Source organism: Rhinolophus hipposideros, assembly GCF_964194185.1.
Source record: "Rhinolophus hipposideros genome assembly, chromosome: 9".
NCBI classification, from domain to species: domain Eukaryota; kingdom Metazoa; phylum Chordata; class Mammalia; order Chiroptera; family Rhinolophidae; genus Rhinolophus; species Rhinolophus hipposideros.
In genome coordinates this window covers 24,918,314-24,937,128 of record NC_138055.1, presented here as the reverse complement: position 1 = coordinate 24,937,128, position 18,815 = coordinate 24,918,314, and the positions used below count along the sequence as shown (strand labels likewise).

The 18,815-nt window shown below is 37.9% G+C and overlaps 1 protein-coding gene across 2 annotated transcripts; it reads left to right on the top strand.

Moving 5' to 3' along the window:
* The first annotated feature begins 1,598 nt into the window (after nucleotides 1-1,598).
* On the top strand, nucleotides 1,599-16,182 carry MFAP5 (microfibril associated protein 5). Of its 2 annotated transcripts, XM_081058867.1 has the most exons (10): nucleotides 1,599-1,842; nucleotides 2,396-2,458; nucleotides 3,480-3,515; nucleotides 6,424-6,468; nucleotides 6,822-6,854; nucleotides 7,295-7,330; nucleotides 9,322-9,351; nucleotides 10,120-10,207; nucleotides 10,781-10,854; nucleotides 12,127-16,182. In XM_081058867.1, the coding sequence occupies exons 2-10, from the start codon at nucleotides 2,398-2,400 to the stop codon at nucleotides 12,237-12,239; spliced, it is 516 nt and encodes a 171-aa protein (XP_080914993.1). In that variant the 5' UTR covers nucleotides 1,599-1,842; nucleotides 2,396-2,397; the 3' UTR covers nucleotides 12,240-16,182. The 2 variants fall into 2 exon arrangements, with proteins under 2 accessions (XP_080914993.1, XP_080914994.1); XM_081058868.1 differs by lacking the exon at nucleotides 9,322-9,351 and having other exon boundaries at nucleotides 1,625-1,842; nucleotides 12,127-14,887.
* Nucleotides 16,183-18,815: the final 2,633 nt, after the last annotated feature.

The following is an 18,815-nucleotide window of genomic DNA, read 5'->3' as shown; positions in this document are numbered from 1 at the left end:
CCCCAGGAGAGCACCCCCTCCTACTGCCTGGGGAGGCTTTCCTACACCAGTTTCTAGCTAGGCCAGCACACTGAGGTCATTGCTCTCCTTGCCAAATGATTGGCCTGAGTTCAGTTTCTCCATCTGTCTGAGCTTCACGGAAAACATGATTGTTGCTCTAGGCTCTTTATTGTATGTTCTTCCTTGGGTCTGCTTTGCATCTGCTTTTTGTGTGTTTTCCCCCACCCCCATCCCCTGCCTTTTCTTTCCCTGCCTCTCCCCAGACTAGAATCACATCTGTTTTCCAGCCTCTGAACCCTCACTACAGAGCAGATGGGAGAAGAGCAAGTTCTGGGCCAACCAGAATAGAAAGAGCTGGGGTTTGTACTCAGATATGTTCTAGGGACTGGTCAGAATCCATGTATCTCAGATATGGAAAACTTATAGCTCCCTCAGAGGAACCAGAGGTGCTATTTACTTGTTTCTCATTATGTCCATTGCTCTACCTTCCTCCCAACCAGACAGCTAGCTAATTTTCTTCTTCCCTTCTTCAATCCCTTCCTTCCCTCCTTCTTTTCTTCCTTCCTTCACCCAATCATTTACTCTTCTTTCTTCTCGTCTGTAATTTATTAATACTATCTGCTCTCTCTGTCTACCGGTACTCTTCTGATTTAGCACATCAGGGAGACACAGTGTAGACTATAGGAGCTAACAGGCAATTTGAAACTTATACGCTTCTAGTACACATAAGGTCAACCACTCCTCAGATTTGAGTTTCTATAATTTAAGTTGCTTCTCTCCAAAGTGGAGATATTTTAATGGCCTAATGACAAGGGTTGCTATGAATAAGAGCAAATACAAAGTCTTTAAAACTCCTGGATCCGAGAAAGTATAATATTATCTACATATTACATGATATGAGGAAAAGTACTGATGGAAAATAACTTAAGCAGAATAAACTTGGTTCTTAATTTTCTTTGGGCCTCTGATGGCATTTTGTCCTTAAGATTCCAGAAACTAAGATTCTTAGCATAAGCTTAAACAAAGACAAAAGACAAAATACAGCTGGTATTTTCTCTCACAGAATTTCTCCACATTTCAAAAGGGTTGAGGGTACTGTATTCCTCAACTTTTCTAACCCTAAGACAGCAAGGCCTCCTCTTGGACAAAACTCATGTGATATCTGTGTTTGTTTGGATGTGGGAATAAATAGGATTTCTAGAGGAAGAAAAAAACAAGAGTCTGAACATGTGCATCGAGAAAGAGGCAAAGAGAGAAGAGAAACACAGGAATAGAAAGGAATTTGTAGGTGTTGAAGAGATGAATTTTGAAAAAAATAAAAGTGAGAAAAGACAATGGAGAAAAAATTCAACATGGAAGACAGTAAGAGATCGGAACAGATTCTGGTGATGTGCATCCAAGGATGACACAGAACTATTTAGGTAAGAAGGAACCTCAGGGAAGGGGAGGGGTGCGCTGGGGCCAGATTGCAAGAGGGAAAATAACTCATGGAAGAAAGTCATACATGAGCTTGGGCCAGTCCTTCTAGGGAGCAGCAGTATCTCTCACCAATGTGGTCATAACCTTTGGAATGAGGGTGTGAGTGACTGCAATTTCTCATCCCTCTTCTCATTTCAGCCTCATTGCACTACTCTGGCCTGGTGCGCTCTCTCTCTCTTTCTCTCTCTCTCTCTTTCCCTTGCTCTCCCTCATCTCATTGTTTCAGGAGGCCAAATTTGAAGTCCTTCCCAGGGAGTGGCCCTGTTCATCTTATTCTCCAGCCAAAGTAGGAATAGCGTGAGAAGGAGAGAGACACAGTCAGCAGCCAAAGGACTCGGTGGAAAGAACAGAGGACCATAGACAGTGAGTTGTTTGATTGTATAAAACCCTAAATAAACAGAGGGAATGTGTTTGTGTGTGTGTGTGTGTGTGTTTGTGCATTTGTATGTGTGTGTACATTGAAGGGCTGGAGGGGAGCAATGGGAAATGTCACTGAACTTAAAACTGAACAGATATTCCAATTATTCATGACATTCAAATAAGAGGAGACACAAAAATGAGCAGATGACATAAACAAGTCACAGATATCAAAAAAAAAAAAAAAAAAAGATTAGGCCCTAGAGGTGAAAGACACCCCAGGGTAGGGGAAAACACGGACCATTTTGAATACAAAAGTTCCTCTGACTTGGTACAAAAGAATGAGAGTGAGAATAACGGTAAGTGATCGAAGAACAGAATTCGAAGGAGAAATAAATTTTGGGTAAAAGATAAGAAGAGAGACGGGTCGAGTCATATGGAGGACCAAGAAAGCTCCTGGGAAGACAAAGATATGGGCTACAGACATCCTTTCCTGGAACTGAAATGCTGGTGTGTCCCTGAGCATTCCAATTTCTACTCTCCCCACCACCCCTGTTAGATATGCTGCTCTTGGGACCCAAGACGCTGCTGCTGTTTCTCACTGCACTCATCATTCCCTCAGGTGAGTCCCTACTTTTATTCTTTTCTCCCTAAAATGTCAGCCTCTCAGCTATACATGTGTGTGGCAGTGTGTATTAGAGAGTGAGATGGAAGGAGGTCAAAAGGGGATTGGGGGAGAGATGCCTGCTGCGGAGTTCTACAATTTCTATGAAAGAAAAGAAAGGAACAGATTTTGTGTTAAAGAAGAAAGGACAGGGATGTGGATAGACATGACCAGACTTGGGGGAAAGTATCCTAAGAATTATGAAACTCAGGTAAAATGAAGATACACAAATACATATTAACCAAGAGAGGGTCACACACATAAATATTCAAATAAACAAATACCAAAGAAAAAGAAGCTTAGACACTAATACATACACAAACGTATAGAGACCACCCAATAAGAAAATGGACCAAATTTAACAGGAAAATAGTGGGAATAGATACACTAACACCTAACAAACACTAGCAGCAGCATACATACAAGTATATTCACATGCACACTAAAAAATATGTGCCAAATTTATATACAAAAGAAAAATTATCTTCGCAGATTTCACAGAAGCTAGCTAAAAGATTAGCCACAGAAAATGAACCTTGGATTTCCAAAAACTTCTACTCCTATTTTTCTCATTCTGCCAATACAGACTGTGAGAAGATCATCTTTTTGCCTTGTTCAGTATGGTGTCTAGTGAGATGGCTGTGGAGAGAAAAAGACAGGACACATTAAAAAGGCTGCTGGTCCTCTCTGTGGAACAGGATTCCATTTTCTTTTGGTTGGCAATGAGGGCAAGATGGCATCCTAAGTCAGGGCATAACAGAGGAGGGGTTTGTTCTCAGAAATTTGTCATCTTTCTTGAGTGTTTCCATGTTTGTCTGTAGCACTAATGGTCTGAGTGATTTTGTATTGAACTATATAAAAATAAAACACAGAAAGATAAAGTACAACCATTTCTCCATCATTTTCTGGTTCATCTCAAAAGCCTAAGGGGTATAGAGCGCGAGTCGCTCACATCCTTTTTCTCCTTCTTTTGGTACAGATTGGACACCTGTAGGGGTCAGTGGTCAAGGAGAAGGTAGGTCAACCCTTGGATCTGGGCTATGTTGGGGTTCTTATCAGGGTAATGCAGACGAATGGTCAGAGTTAAAGCATTGGTAATACAACAGAGATGTGTTGCCAAAATGTGCAAAATAAGATCTAATTCACCAGTTTCCACAATCCTGTCATCTCATTCATAAAACCTTGTCTTTTTTTTATCTACTGAAATACTTTTCCCAAGACCTCCTCTGTGCCATCTCTTGCTTCCACTCTCCTCTATTCATCTCTTATCCCACTCAGAAAAATGCCCACTAATTCTAAAACAAAGCATTTATCTATCCATGAAACAGTGGAGAAACTAAAATGCAAACACAGGATGAGAAGTCATCTCAATACTACAGTAAAATTATGGCACAACTGGACATAATCCAAAAGTTTTGGCTTCCAAAGGACCAGCAGATAACTTTATTCAGCTTAATGAAGGAAACTCCACCCTGCCTCCAGACATTCAACATAATTATAATTTATCTTTTCCCAACCTTTATGAGCACAGCAGTATATAACCCACTAATAGGTCATACAATGAAAATAGTGGATCCAAACTGGTATTTTTATTTTTATTTTATTGGGGAATATTGGGGAACAGTGTGTTTCTCCAGGGCCCATCAGTTCCAAGTTGTTATCCTTCAATCTAGTTATGATTGGCCCATGTGGGAATCGAACCTACAACTCTGTTGTTCAGAGCTCACGCTCTAACCAACTGAGCCATCCAGCCACCCCGCAACTATTTTTTAATGAATCAGGATAAACTAAAATAAAAATAAAGCACATGCAAGTACGTTGCAAGGGTGAACTATTATCTTTAAACTTGTTTCAGTTTTATGCATACACTGGGACATGACATAATTTCTTACTCTGTGTCCTGGAACAGAAGATAAAAATATAGAATTATTTTTCCTCTGATATAGATAAAATGTTGGAATCCCTGCATTTCTGAACATAGACCAGATTTCAACACTAGCAAAACTAAAAATGTGAAATCATTTCTCTGGGCTGGTTAAGGTCCAGTCCTGTTTTATGACTTTGTGATGCTTTTCTACCAGAAATATCATGAGATATGATAACATGTCTCCTTAAGATTCCTTTTCATAGAACATTCATGAATCTTACATGAGCATTTATATGGTGATAGCTCATGGAAAAGGTGGGTAAACTGATGAATGCGCAGAAAAACAGGACTCTGCCCTGAAATCCTCAGAAGACAGCTAGGATACACTCTCAACCCCTTTGCTGTTTCCCCACTGCTTCATTTCTGTTTCTGTGAGTGGCTGGGCTGGAATGTGAATAAAGAGAAAGGGAAACTGGGCCAGATTAGGCTACAAATGGGAGAGGCTCCACTCCCCTCTCCTGTCCCTGGAATGACTCAGGTCAGTGATTTTTTTTTTTTTTTTTTTAAGTATCCTGTGGTATTGAAACAGACTTGGATTCATTTTATTAAAATTTGTTCTGAAAGAAGAAAGCTTATTCTGAGCATTGCAGCTAAAAAGGCTCTGTTGTCAGATCTGATGATCTTTCTCTCTAGAATTTAAAACAAAAAAAGAAAGAGAAAGAAAGAAAGAAAGAAAGAAAGAGAGAGAGAGAGAGAGAGAGAGAGAGAGAGAGAGAGAGAGAGAGAAAGAAAGAAAGAAAGAAAGAAAGAAAGAAAGAAAGAAAGAAAGAAAGAAAGAAAGAAAGAAAGAAAGAAAGAAAGAAAGAAAGAAAGAAAAAGAAGTAAGGAGGTAAGCAGTAAGCAGAAGAAACTCCTTCAAATTATTTTATTGTGTTTTACCGCTATTACAATGATCAATAACTCTGATGTGATTTATAAAAATGCTTTTCTCACCAGATTTAAAACTGACATTTAGACTCTGAAGTTAAAAAAAGTCAAAGCAAACTATGTGAATTTGCTGTCCCCTAGTGGATAAAATAAACTATAACTATAGGTTTTCCACAATGAACGATAATACTAGTAGCTGGGATATGTGCTATTTAGAAGTTAACACTGCTTTGTTACTTTGTTTTTATAAATCAAGACAAGCTGTTCTAGAAAATGCTATTATTTATAGTTTCAGATACAGTTTTCTTGGTTTAACCCAATAGATTCCACCTTAAGACCTGGACCATTTTTATTCCTTCTCCTCTTGCCTTTATTTCCCAATGATCAACTGCAAGGCATGCTCTACTAACACTGGCATTTGCCATCCCCTCTCTTCACTTTGCTTCTCACTAAGCATCAAAAAACTATCAACATCACCTTCTGTGAACACTCTAGTATATAAGCATATCAGCAGATTGATATCTAATTACATCAAAATTATAAACATCAAAGTCAGTGTCCTTGGTAAAGACAATTTTCATTTTCAGTAAGCATTGCAAAGTCACCAATCCATTGTACTTGTTAACAAGCTCTAAGACCGTGGGTGAATTATTTATTATTCTGGTGCTCAGTTTTTTCATCTTTAAAAACATGGATTTAAACAGTGCCTGGCACACAGTAAACCCAAATTATCTAAATATATTTATTATCTGTTAGGATAGTGAAATAATATGAGTTATTCCTGTAGTCCAATGGTTAATCTAAGTCTGACTGAGAAAGGAGTATTTGTGGAAGGTTATCTGAGTGTACGTAGTTCATTTATTTCTCTAAATAATACAAAGGAAAAAGGATTTCTAGGCTAGGACTTATGGGAATATTCATGGAAGTAGGATTGCTTCATTGGGTTACAGGGAAAAGGACTTGGACTGGGAAGCAAACAACAATTGTGGGGTACTTACTGCCTGTTGGCCACTGTGCTGGACAATTTCACTTACTGGGAGGGCAAGGTTGGGATGGGTAAAGAGAGAATGCTCAGAAAATGCTTTCTGGTTTATTGTTTTGTGTGTTTTTTTTCTTTTTTTTGGTTCAGCCAATGTGACTCAAGTGACTTCAGAAACATTCACAGACGATCCTAGTAAGCTACCTTTGTTTTTTTCTTGGCTTTCATACTGGGGATAGAAGCATTGAGAATGATATCTATACAAAGAAAAATGAAGACTAGAAAAGAGGTTGGTGGGTATTCTGAACTCATGCAGTGCCCTGTCTTAGATGCTACTGATGCTATAAACATGCCCAATCTTTTTCTCTCATCAATTTCCTTCTGTGTTGGTCCCTTACATTTACCCCACAGTCCATTGTTTAACTTTGATTTTTCTCCGTTTTAGATTATATCATCATGTTCCCCGTTTTAGATCATCATCTCATATCCTACTTCCCTTTCTCCTTTTCCTAACTGCATTTTTCATTCTCTGTGTTGTATCTTGGCAGATCTGGTAAATGAACCCTCTACAGATGAAACAGGTAAGTTTTACTACAGTTCTTAAAAAATGGCATGATTCTCATTAGTATTCACAATATTTATTTCAGCACTTGAGTTAATCCTGTATGTCTATCTTTGGGAAAGGGATAGAGGGATTGTGGGCCCGTTGTTCAGTGACAATGGGATAAAATGAAAGCGAGGTCTCCTAGTCCTCTAAAAAGATGAAACAAAGTAGAGTAATAGCTAAAATAAGGCAAGGATGATAAGGGCTTCCAAAAATTAGTATAATGTCAGTAGGCCAAATATTCTTCAAAACAATATTCACAATTACTCCAATTAACTCTATTCCATTGGATATTAGACACAAACCCAGCCATAGCCTTGATTTTGCCCTAATATCTCTGTTCTGCCTTTTTCTACTCTGCCTCCCCCTTCACCAATTCAAAGTCCTTCTCACACCTGCTGTTTTGTGCCTTTTCAGTTCTGGCTGATATCGAACCTTCCACAGATGACCAGGGTGAGTTCAGACCTGGGATCCCAGGGCCATCGGGGCTGTTCTGGGCTTTCCCCAGAGCTGACTATGGAAGGCAGTACAGCTGGTGAAGGATCCTAAGTAGATAGGGTTACAGTTTATGTATCACTTTCTTCCAATAGTTAAATGTAAATTAATGACATTTTTTGATCCCCTAACAAGCAGGAACTGTGCTAGGTTTGTGATATACAAAATACTGACACATGATCTTTCAAAGTTTCCAAAACTACGTGAGTAAAGGCAAGACATATACACAAAGAAATGTATGGGAAGATAAAGGAAAACTTTCTAGAAGAGAAGAAATGGTCAAACTGAATCTTGAAGGAACTGGAGTAAGCCAGACAGTCAAGGGGAATATGCATTTTAGCCAAAGGAAACAGCATGTTCAAAGATGTGAAAGCAAAATAGAGCCTGGCATATTGGGGAAACTGAGTTTTTTTAATGATTAGGGCCAAAAACTACAAAAAAAAAAAAAGGAACAAGTAGTAGGACATGAGAAGATAGAAACTAGATTTTTAACCACTATTTACTAAAAATCTGCTACTTAGGTGCCATGAATATAAGGGTGAAAAAAGTGATTTTTTTCTAGTAGATATCTTTTTTCTCATAGACAAGATAGATATCCAGATAACTTTATTCAGTTTCACAAAATGCTATTTTCAGGATAAGCAAAAGAAGCTATGAAAGACTCAAAAGAAGTCCTTGACTATATTCATTGTTGGGGGTTAGTCTTTTCTGGAGGGCCCATTCACTAAGTTGCTTCTTTAGAAGACAAGTAGAAGTGAATCAAGTAAGTGGAAGGGGAAGAGCTTTTAGGTAAAGAAAACAATGTGGGCAAAGGCTTAGGATGGAAATGAAAAACAATTGTAGAATAGTTTATGCAAAGGAAAGTTCTAATCAGATCTATGGATTGGAAAACCTCTGAAGATGCTGTTGCAGCAGTCCCAATAAAAGATGATGGCCTGAAGTAAGGTAGAGGTAGTGAAAATTAACTGAGCTGTAAGGGAGAGAAGACTGCTGAGATGATGTTCAGTTTTCCATCAGGTAGATGGTGGCTGTTGGGTGGATGGTAGTACCATTCACTGAAGAAATATTTCAATTGAAGGTAAAGATAATTAAGTCAGTTTGAGATATGTTGGGTTTGAAGAGCCTTTGAAAAAAATCCATGAATTCTTCCATAAAATGGCAATTGGATTTATAGGTCTGGAACTTAGAAGAAAGATCTGGGCTAGAAGTATAAATTTGAGAATTCTCAGCACATAGACCTGTGATGGAACCCATGGGATAGATAAGATCACCTGGCACACTTCCTATATTATCCTATTAGCAACTCTTCTGATCACATTTTTACAGGTCACTCCCATGGTGAGTCTATTCCTTCAAGATTCACCTTGTTCGTCGATTTGTTCTCCATTCAAAATAGGCCCACATTTAAACTACCCCTAGGTTAGGAGTGACTATGGCTATGACCCTTGCTATTGTTTATCAAATAACTTTTATCAAACAACCCATAATGATTTTAAATTGAAAAAAAAGGAGAACCTATGATGATGCATCTTATTTAGAGAGAAGAACATTTCTTTTTTGAAGAAGAGCTTCTATAAGATAAAAATCTTTTCTCTCTTTAGCTCTAGGATAAAGCTCATCTGAGCATATGGCTCTTTGCCTTGTATCCCTGCTAAATTTGCTTATTGTCAACAACACAAAGATACTCTCAATGCAAAAAATTTCTCAACTCTCTAGGAGAGAAAGGCAAAATTATAGTTCCCATCCTAACTTCTAAATCTCTTTAATCATGTGAATCAAAATAAACCATTATGGGTTTTCTTTTAGAAGTTGCTAAAAAAGAGTTATTAACTCATTTGTTTCCTATCTATATGGGTGTCCTACATGGGTCTCAAGTGAGATAACATGACAGTTGCAGAAGCAGTGACTTCTAGAACTAGTAATAACTGAATAAAATTTCTGCCTTCTAGCCTCGTCTAATGATAAAAATACCACCACAGGTATGATTGTGTCTCCTAAGATTTTTTTTTTTTCTTCCTGAGGATGCCTTGCCTCCTTGTTCTTTGGAGAATAGAACATCTTCTCGTTTACATGCAATTCTTTCTCAAAGAATATTTTTAGTATCCTTTATTCTTCCTCACACATACCCTCTCCCTTCTTTTGAGCCCCTTTCCTAAAACTCATGGTGAAAGATAAAGATTGGACAACGGTTGCATGATCCTGAAACAATTCTTTCCCTAAATTCCCCTTGGACTTTATTTATGGTTAGTGGGTTGGGAAGTTGCTGCAAGGACTCAGTGTTACTATAGATAGCACAGCTAAAATTGCTTTCTCTAGTATACTGATAATTCTGATGTGCAGCTAGGGTTGAAAACTACTGGAACAGAGAAATAATTACCCACCATAGAAGTCTCATTCTTCAGAATGGTTATCAGCATTTGGGTTTGATATTTCATATTGCCATCTGGATAGCCCTAAAAGGGTTTTTTCCTAGAAGAGCCCTCAGAGATTATTTTAGCCACTACTACTTCAATAGGGAAGCACCTAAATTTCATTTTAGTCAATTTCCTATTACTCTGTTTTGGTGAGTAGGAAGGAGATGCCCAACTTACAATGATTCTCTATGGAGACTACTCTGTGTGTTTTTTCCACTCCTCCTCCATCTCTTTAATCCTTTGTTTATACCTCTCCTGCTTGTTATGCCTCTCCCTGTTTGTTTTTTTGTTTTTGTGTGTGTGTGTGTGTGTGTGTGTGCTGGGCTTCTTCAGAGTGCCGGGATGAGAAATTTGCTTGCACAAGACTCTACTCTGTGCATCGACCAGTCAAGCAATGCATTCATCAGTTATGCTTCACCAGGTAAGGGATCCCAGAATGCCCAGAGAGCATCTTCCATGATAGTGTTTTCATGTCACTAACAATTTCATGAGCACCCACTATGGAATTTCAATCTTTGAAGGAACAAAAGTTTTTTTTAGCATAGCCCTCCTAGCTATTCCTGAAGGCGCCAGCTAGAACCTGGAGTCTAGATTGAATTATAGAGAGAACAGGTTGACTAACAAGTCTAGACGCTAGAGGGAAAATGAAGGTGAGGACTGGAGGAAGGGTAGTCACGGGGGAAACACAGATATATTGAATTTATTATCTCATAGTAAAAGACTGAAATGAAAGATCCAAGTCTGAAGGTAGAAAATAGTGGGGAAGAGTATTAAGCTTGACTCTAGGTGGAGTGTGCAAAGTGTTACTAAGAAGAATAATTAATACTATTCCATCCCCTCTACCGTGGAAGGAGGTGGGGAAGAAAGTCTGAAATACTTAAGGAAGTCCAGACAAGGAAGAGAGGGGAATACAGGAGTACTAGGCCTATGCTAGTTCTCCCTCTCAGTGATTTCTCTGTCTCCTTCCTTAACCATGACCTTGGGACTATGGCAGCTTACGACGCATGTACATTATCAACAATGAGATCTGCTCCCGTCTTGTCTGTAAAGAACATGAAGTTATGAAAGGTAAGACGACATCTGTGTTTTTAGTGGAGGAACAGTTATGAGCAATGTAAATAAGGACACAATGTTAATGGATCCAAAGTCTGGCTTTGGAGGAGAGCTTTAGGCAGCCGTTAACTTCCATCTGTCCCTGCTTCACCAAGTTACCCCAAATAATCTAAGTAAAGCAACATGCTTACTACATAAGCATGACCCTAAGAAAAGTAGCCCCAGATCTCTTCCCAACTAGACTGTAACCCCCAATATCTCCTGTATATAGATAGAGTATTCTGAAGCTCTGGCTGCTTTGAAGATTGTATTCACTGGGGTTGTAGGTGAAGAGGCCGAGTCAACCAGTACAAATAATAGACTCTACTAGTCTGTAGCCATGTTCCTAACTCTAAAAAGAAAAAAAAAACACATTAATTTAGAGACAGTAATGTTTGGAATGGACCTACAAATGAATTAAAAATAGACTGGACATTTTAAAACTGGCTGCATTATAAATAGTCCACAATTTCCAGGAACCATTTACATTGCTCACTGTGAAATTTCAGAGGTAGAGGAAGGTAGAAAGACTTTATAAAAACAATTAAAAGGGTTGAAAATGTGTGACCATGCAGGTGGGAACAAAGATACTTTTTATTTTTCCCATCGCCAGCCCCAAAAGGTGGCTGTGGTTGGTGAAGATACCACAGACAAGCCACTTCTGACTCAGCAGCCCACCTCGCACTGAGCTCCTGACTAAGAGTTGTACTTAACTTCGCAGAAGGAAACTTGCTGCTTGCCCCCATTGGCTTTGTACAAGCCACCTGCAAGGGAAGCACCTTGAGATTGAGGATGAGTATTTGGGACTCTAGGCTCTTTCAAGTGTCTCAGGGGACCTAGTCAAGTTAGCTGTTTGAACATAGTAAACACTTAAATATATATTAAGTGGTTGGACCTCATTTTTTGGCTAGTTAATAAGCCATGATTAGAAGAATTGGGAGTGAGGTGTACAAAGGAAACTAACATTTGCTGACTACCTGTACTTTGCATATATTGTTTCATTTTAATACTCACAACTAAACTGTTGAGGCAGGTGTTTTAATGCTTATTTTACAGAAGAGTCAAGTTCATGAAAGTTAAGAAACTTTCTAGTATGTTGTAAAGAACTATTAAGTCTCAGAGAGGGGATTCTAACTCGGATCTATTTCTATTCAAACTTTTCACTCCACCACAATGCAGTCTTTCTCTTAAAACATGAGCCCTTGGAATCTTCCTGCATTCTCATCCCATGGTCTGCTTCTATTCTAGATGAGTTTTGCCGTCAGATGGCTGGTCTGCCCCCAAGGCGACTCCGACGTTCCAATTACTTCCGACTTCCTCCCTGTGAAAATGTGAATTTGCAGAGATCTGGTGGTCTGTGATCAACGAGAGAAGAAGAATGCGTGGATGGGAGGAAAAGAATGCTCTAGGAAGAGGGAACTCCTTGTCCAACCATTGTCAGCTAACTCATCCACATTAGTATTTCTTAAACCAGTCCTTTTGCACTGTTTAGCTTTTGCCCCTACTCCCTGACTTTTCACCCAGACTGATAACATTTATCTCATTTTTCAGTACTTACAAAACAAAGTCTATATTATTGCATAGTTTTACTGCTTCCCAATATTATAGCCATAAATGATGACCACATGGCTTATATACAAACACTCTACATGCAATTTCAAGGGAAAATAGAGTTAAAGTTAATAATATTTACCATTGAATCTGTCTGAGATAGATTTTAGGGTGGAAGAAGCTATTACTGTCTATTTTGGCTAACCATAGAACTTCATTTACTTTCCTAGATTTTCCTAGATTAACTTCCCATTCATCTATACAATCATAGTCCTCTTTACTCTTATTTTAACTATTTTGCTGATTGACCTAACATTTGCCTGGAAGGTCCTCTTTATGAGAAAGATTATGATAATTTTTTGTATTCCTAGAAAATTCTACAGAGCCAAGAGTTATACAACCCTACTAGCAATATAAAGACCAAAATGTTGTCTTCTGCTAAACTCAGAGGCTGAGGCTAAGGAGAGGGAAGTATGCCAAGTATAGAACTTGGACTCAGGATTCCCTATTCAAGTTTTGATATGGTTGTCCAATCGACAAGTAGGGCTAGAAAGTAAGTCTCATTTTTCTTGTTCATTTACAGTAGTATTGGGGTTAACCCATTTCCACAAGTTAATTAGACAGCTAACATCAAATCATATCATTGGTCTGAGTTTTCGCTAACTTCTTCTCACCACTTACCAAAATCTGTTGAGATTATTGTGCAAATAGATTCTGGAATAGCCTGATTTGGGGTCCTAAGAAGGGCATTCAGACCTGAACTTTAATAGGCATTAAGTTTATCTAATGATTTATAGGAAAAAGTAAAAGAAACACAATATATAAACAACCCACATTCTTATCCTGGATCTAGCAGTAGCCAGGTAGCCTCAGATACCATGTTTCCTCATTAAGCCCTGCTTTAATTTCCCCCTCTTTAACATGAGAAGTTAAATTTACGTTAGTTCTAAGGTTTCTTTTAATTCTACGATTCTCGAGATTTAAATGTATGTTCATATTTCTTGGAGCCTAGATACAGTCTAATTCACAACAACCATGTCTGCTTTATAAGAGAGGAAATACCCTATATTAGGACAACAGTCCACAATATGATAGAACAAAATTCCACTATAAGTGAAAAATTATATATTATGAACCTTCCATCTGAATAACTCAGTATCCTTTTTAAAAAGTCAATGGAATTCAAGTAAGCTAGGAGACTGAGACAACCAGCTACATATGACAAAATGCCACTTGGTAGGGGGTGGATTTCTTTCTTATTGCTAAGAAAACTACCTAAACGAAGATTGGATTTTTGCTGTTAAGAAACAATTTAGTTTAATGGAATTTGCACAACTGATAAAAGAGAAATGTTAGAAAAAGCTCCAAAGCATGTAATCTCTGCTCCAGTCTCTAGAAGTAAATGCACTCATATATAGACAGACATATTAAATTCATATTGTAGCCACTGCAGAAAAATCTCATAGGCACAGAGTTTCCAAGAAGAATCACGTAAGAATCTCTTCATGAACTTGACCCTCCTACTTCATATTGAACGAGAGGTGGCATTCCCACCAGAAATCACTTCAATCCCAGTATTATGTATATTGCAAATTAAACATTTTAAAATATTTTTTCCCCAATTTCTTTCTCAGAAGAGAGGTCTTTGGTCTGGTTATTTCTTTTTCTACTATATGTTTAGAAAGAAGACCCAAATGTATACTTTTATCCCACTTTGAAAACTAAATACCAATATTGTTCAATTTCTCTGTTCTGCTATTCTCTGTTGTATCCTTCACTCCATAACTTTGCTGTTGGTTCTCCAACATTCCAAATTTATTTATTCTCTTCTGGGTTAGCCCCTCCTCAGTTCACCAGAAAATTCTTTTTCTTTTCTGCCTTCTTCAGGCTCTACTGTCTTGCTAGGTGAAGTTTCATATTTTATTCTTATTTCTCTTTTGCATGATCAAATTCCTGTGTTTTGCCATTTCTCATTGTTCTTACGTTCTCTGCCTTTTTTTACTATTCTTGTTATGCAAACCAAAATTTCTTTCTCGTTTCTCAGCCTTTCTTTTCTCATCCTTATAAAGTCTTATTTTCCCCCATAACTTTCCCCTAAGAATAATCCCGGGACAAAGTTTTGGGGGTTGTTTTTGGTCCCAGTTCTTTCCTTCTGTATCCTCTTCCCCATTGGCAGAATTCCATTTGCCTCCTTTTCGTTTTTTAACCCCTTGCCTCATTTAAGATCCCTGATGTTCTAGTTTTCTTTCCTTGTTCCTCCCATGAAAGGATTTGAAAACCTTTTACTCTTTAACCTTTAAGATATTGAAAACCTTTAACTCTTTAAGATATTAGTATTATTTTTTTCCTGGTGAACGCAAATGACAACCTTTGTAAGCAAGGAATTTATGTTGATGAGAAAGAATTACTTGAACCAAAACAATGGATCTTTAATGTTGGAATTAAAGGATTTGATAAAAGTTAGGCAATTTTTGAGATCTAATGTCTTCCTGTACCTTGAAAAGATAGCAGGTTCCTCTGCCTACCCATAAGGTTCACCCTTATTTTTTCTTCCAAAGTTGAGTTGATCCTGCTCTTTTTTCATATTTCATGCTTATGATTAAAGAAAGTTCTCCTTTCTCCTTGAATGAACAAGTTCTGGAAATTCAAGTGTGCACTGTATTCTCTAAATATAGTTCCATGCACACTTTCTCTATTATTTTGACTAACAGGCAGATGGTGCAAACCCCAGCTGGTGTCCTCACTTCTGGGCCTTACTTTTGATGACATCGAGCAGATATGACATCAAGCTGCTAGCCACAAGCTCCACCCTCCTCTGCTTCGAGGTGCTTGTGGCAAAAGTTAAATGTTTAACCAAATATTTTATACCTGGTCAGAAGGTGCGAGCAACTTGCAACCTCTAAGTTTTCCCCTTCCTTCTGTAACACAGTTGTAACACAGTGAAGAAGGATACATGAGAAGAAACAGGAAAGAAGATAGAAGAGCACCAGACAAGAGAGTTAAGGAGATGGGAGAGTGATGAAAGGTTAACATCAGGGCAGGGGAGCCTGCAGGTACAAGATAGGAATTCACAAATCTGTATGGGAGAAGGGAATTTGGCAAATGTGATGAAGAGGTCCTAAGAGATCTGGAACCTTACAAGGTAGAAGGGAAGTATATTGGGACAACTGCGGAAGGACTGTCATAGTTTTGTCAACTCAGGGAGGCAAAAATTTGGTTAAAAATACAACACTGCAATAAAAATTAAAATGCATGTATCTTTTAGTGAAAGTGACTTGTTGAGTTTCTCTGTGATGGAGAGAAAAACAGGTGGCCAGTTTTTTTTTTTTGTTTTTTTTTTTTCTCTAAAAGCCAGTCAAGCTAAGTGAGAAGCAGAAGCAGTCAAACGACAACTTCTGGGCAGTCTAAGATGGAAAAAGCAAATATTTATATAAATAGAGGTGCAGAGCCCATAGCTTCCTGTTGTCAAATGGAGCTTCACTTCACCTCAAACCCTCAACTTTTTTAAAATAGCTGCTACTAGTTTATGTTTTTCTAATTTGTTCAGTCACTTTCAATGAGGTTCTAGTATTTTCCAAACTGCAGGGTCCTGCAGTTTTTGTTGTTTTTTTTTTTTTTCTGTCTCTGGTGTTTGTCTCTTTCCTCTCCATTTTCTTTTCTTTAGTGTTTACCTAACCATACATATATACTGTGTAGCTTTGTGGAGTACATTATTAAATTTATGTAACAATTCATAAATATTGAGTTAAGGATGATATCATAAATTTGTGTGAGATTCACCTCCTCCCTGAAACCCCTAAAAAAAGGTAACAGATGATTTTTTTTAAATAATGTTTTGTATCTCCTTTGCATTTTTAAATTGTATTTTATTGGATAACAGTGTGTTTTTTCCAGGACCCATCAGCTCCAAGTCAAGTCATTGTCCTTCAATCTAGTTGTGGAGGGCGCAGCTCAGCTCCAAGTCCAGTTTTCAATCTAGCTGGGGCAGGTGGGGGTGCGGGGGGGGGGCGGGGAGGTGTGCAGCTCACTGGCCCATGTGGGAATCAAACCAGCAACCTTGTTGTTAAGAGCGTACACTCTAACCAACTGAGCTAACCAACCGCCCCAATAGATGAGCTTTGAGCAACTATATGGAAATATTATAAGCGAAACCAACCTGAATTGTACTTAAGGGATCAATGGCTATTGAAGTATCAACTGCGTCATTATATACTATTTCCTAACATGTTGTTCTGTCCCAAATGGTTGAACACAGGGATTATAACGAAGAGTAATTAGAACTGCACAGAAAAACATTGTTTCTCTTTGTATAAAATTACACTCATATATCCATCCATCCATCCGTCCATTCTTGAATATGGATGAGATTTGGGGAAAAGGGAGGTAAAGTAATATTTAATACAAATAAGCTTATGAAATGTGCAATACTAACATCAAAATCAATAAGTACTGAAAACAAAAATTACTTCTAAAATGTTCACTTAATTCATAATTAAAGTATAATTTATAAGAATCACAATGTTCTAATGATATAAAACGAGTAATTTCTATCTTGCCATGTGAAACTAAAACATATATCATTTATGTACAGAACATCTAGACCTCAAATCAATGTAGTTCTAGGTATAATAATACGTATGTTTATATCATCCTGTTCATTTTAATACAAAAGAATTTGTGTTTCTTTCAAGGCTAGTCCTGACCTGGCATTCACTAGTCATGTGATCTTAAATGAATAATTTCTCAACTGTAAATTGGTGGCAATACATCTGCTTTTCTGAGAATTAATAAGATCATACACGTTTTCAAAGATTTTGCACCTATAATATTATATACAGAGGGTACCAAAAATGTATACACATTTTAAGAAAGGAAAAAAACTGTATTAAAATTGTAATACTCAACATATATCGGTAACAAAAAAAGAATACAAGTCATGTATATACATTTTTTGGCACCCCCAGCATTTAATAAAACTGTAAGACATTTTTCTACTTAAACTGATTGGTTTCCCCTTAACTGTCCTTGAGTAGTTTGACTCTTCTATTCTTTCCCTTGTAACAGAATGAGGTGACTCTTGCTGGTTACATCATGAGTAGGCAGGTGTAGAAACCTGTAAAGGGTGGACACTATCATGAATACTAGTTTCTCTGCAGCTTAAGATTTCTAATGTAATTTTTTTTCAGCATCCAAAATCTTTTTAATAACATTGAAGGATCCAAGGTTAATTTTTGTAGGCACAGCTGGCCCATCAGCCTCTGTTGCTCTAGAACTGTGTCCCTTGGAGGGCAGATAGGATTCAGTTCCTTGAAATCTCTGAGTTAATGGGGAAATTTTTTTTAGGTGAAATTTACATAACATAAAATCAACTAGTTTTGAAGTGTAAAATTCAGTGACCTTTCTGCCTCTCTGGATTTATCTACTCTGGATAATTCATATAAATGGAATCATACACTATGTAGCATTTAGGGTCTGGGGCATAAATTAATAATTCCATAGCATATCCAGGATAATTATTTCAATAGGGATAATTTGAACTTTACTTCTTGTTATGCTGTACCCATATCTCCTTTAAGGAACCTGTGGAGGAACATCTAAACTAACCAGGATGCGTGGGAGGCGTGGTCATGGTAAATAAATTAACCCAAGTGCCGAGTATACTGAATGGCTCACAGGTGTTTTTGTCTGACTGTGCAGTGGTAGTTGACCCTTCCTGCCCTACTCTCAGAACAAAGTGAAGAGATCCCTGTTGGTGCTTTTAGCCAATGTGTGGATGTGTAGGGGGAGGGCATCAAGGGGGAGAAGGAAACCCAGCTCAATTACATACCAAAGAATTTGGAGCTGCTGATACGGTCAGGCGCCACTTAACGACGGGGATTGGTTCTGAGAAATGTGCTGTTAGGCAATTTCATAGCCTGTACAGCGTGTTACTGTACAAAACATGAGATTAAATCAAGCACAAGAGAAAATGATGCAATCAAGATTCAATAAAAAAAAAAAGACTCAATAAACACGAGACTGTATGAGGCTGCTGCCAGTACATAACACAGAATACTGCTTACAGAGAACTTTTTTTTGTAAGTAGAAAGAGTACACTCTAAAATAATGATAAAAAGTGTAGGATAGCAAATCCATAAACCAGTAACAGTGGTTTATCATTGTCAGGTATTATGTCCTGTACGTACTGTGCTGTACTTGTATAAGACTGGCAGCGCAGCAGGTTTGTTTACACTAGCGTCACCACAGACACATGAGTAATGTGTTGCACTGCAGTGTCAGTAGACAACCAGAATTTTTCAACTCCATTATAATCTTACGGGACCACATGATTGTCCCATGACTGCAATTGTTTCTCACATCTCATCAAGAATACCGAATAAGTAAGT

Bases quoted from the DNA above. Each gene is read 5' to 3' on its own strand.
- MFAP5 (XM_081058867.1), top strand. From the start codon at position 2,398: ATGCTGCTCTTGGGACCCAAGACGCTGCTGCTGTTTCTCACTGCACTC. The intron at 3,516-6,423 runs GTAGGTCAACCC...TTTTTGGTTCAG, and splicing joins GGTCAGTGGTCAAGGAGAAG to CCAATGTGACTCAAGTGACT. The intron at 6,855-7,294 runs GTAAGTTTTACT...GTGCCTTTTCAG, and splicing joins ACCCTCTACAGATGAAACAG to TTCTGGCTGATATCGAACCT.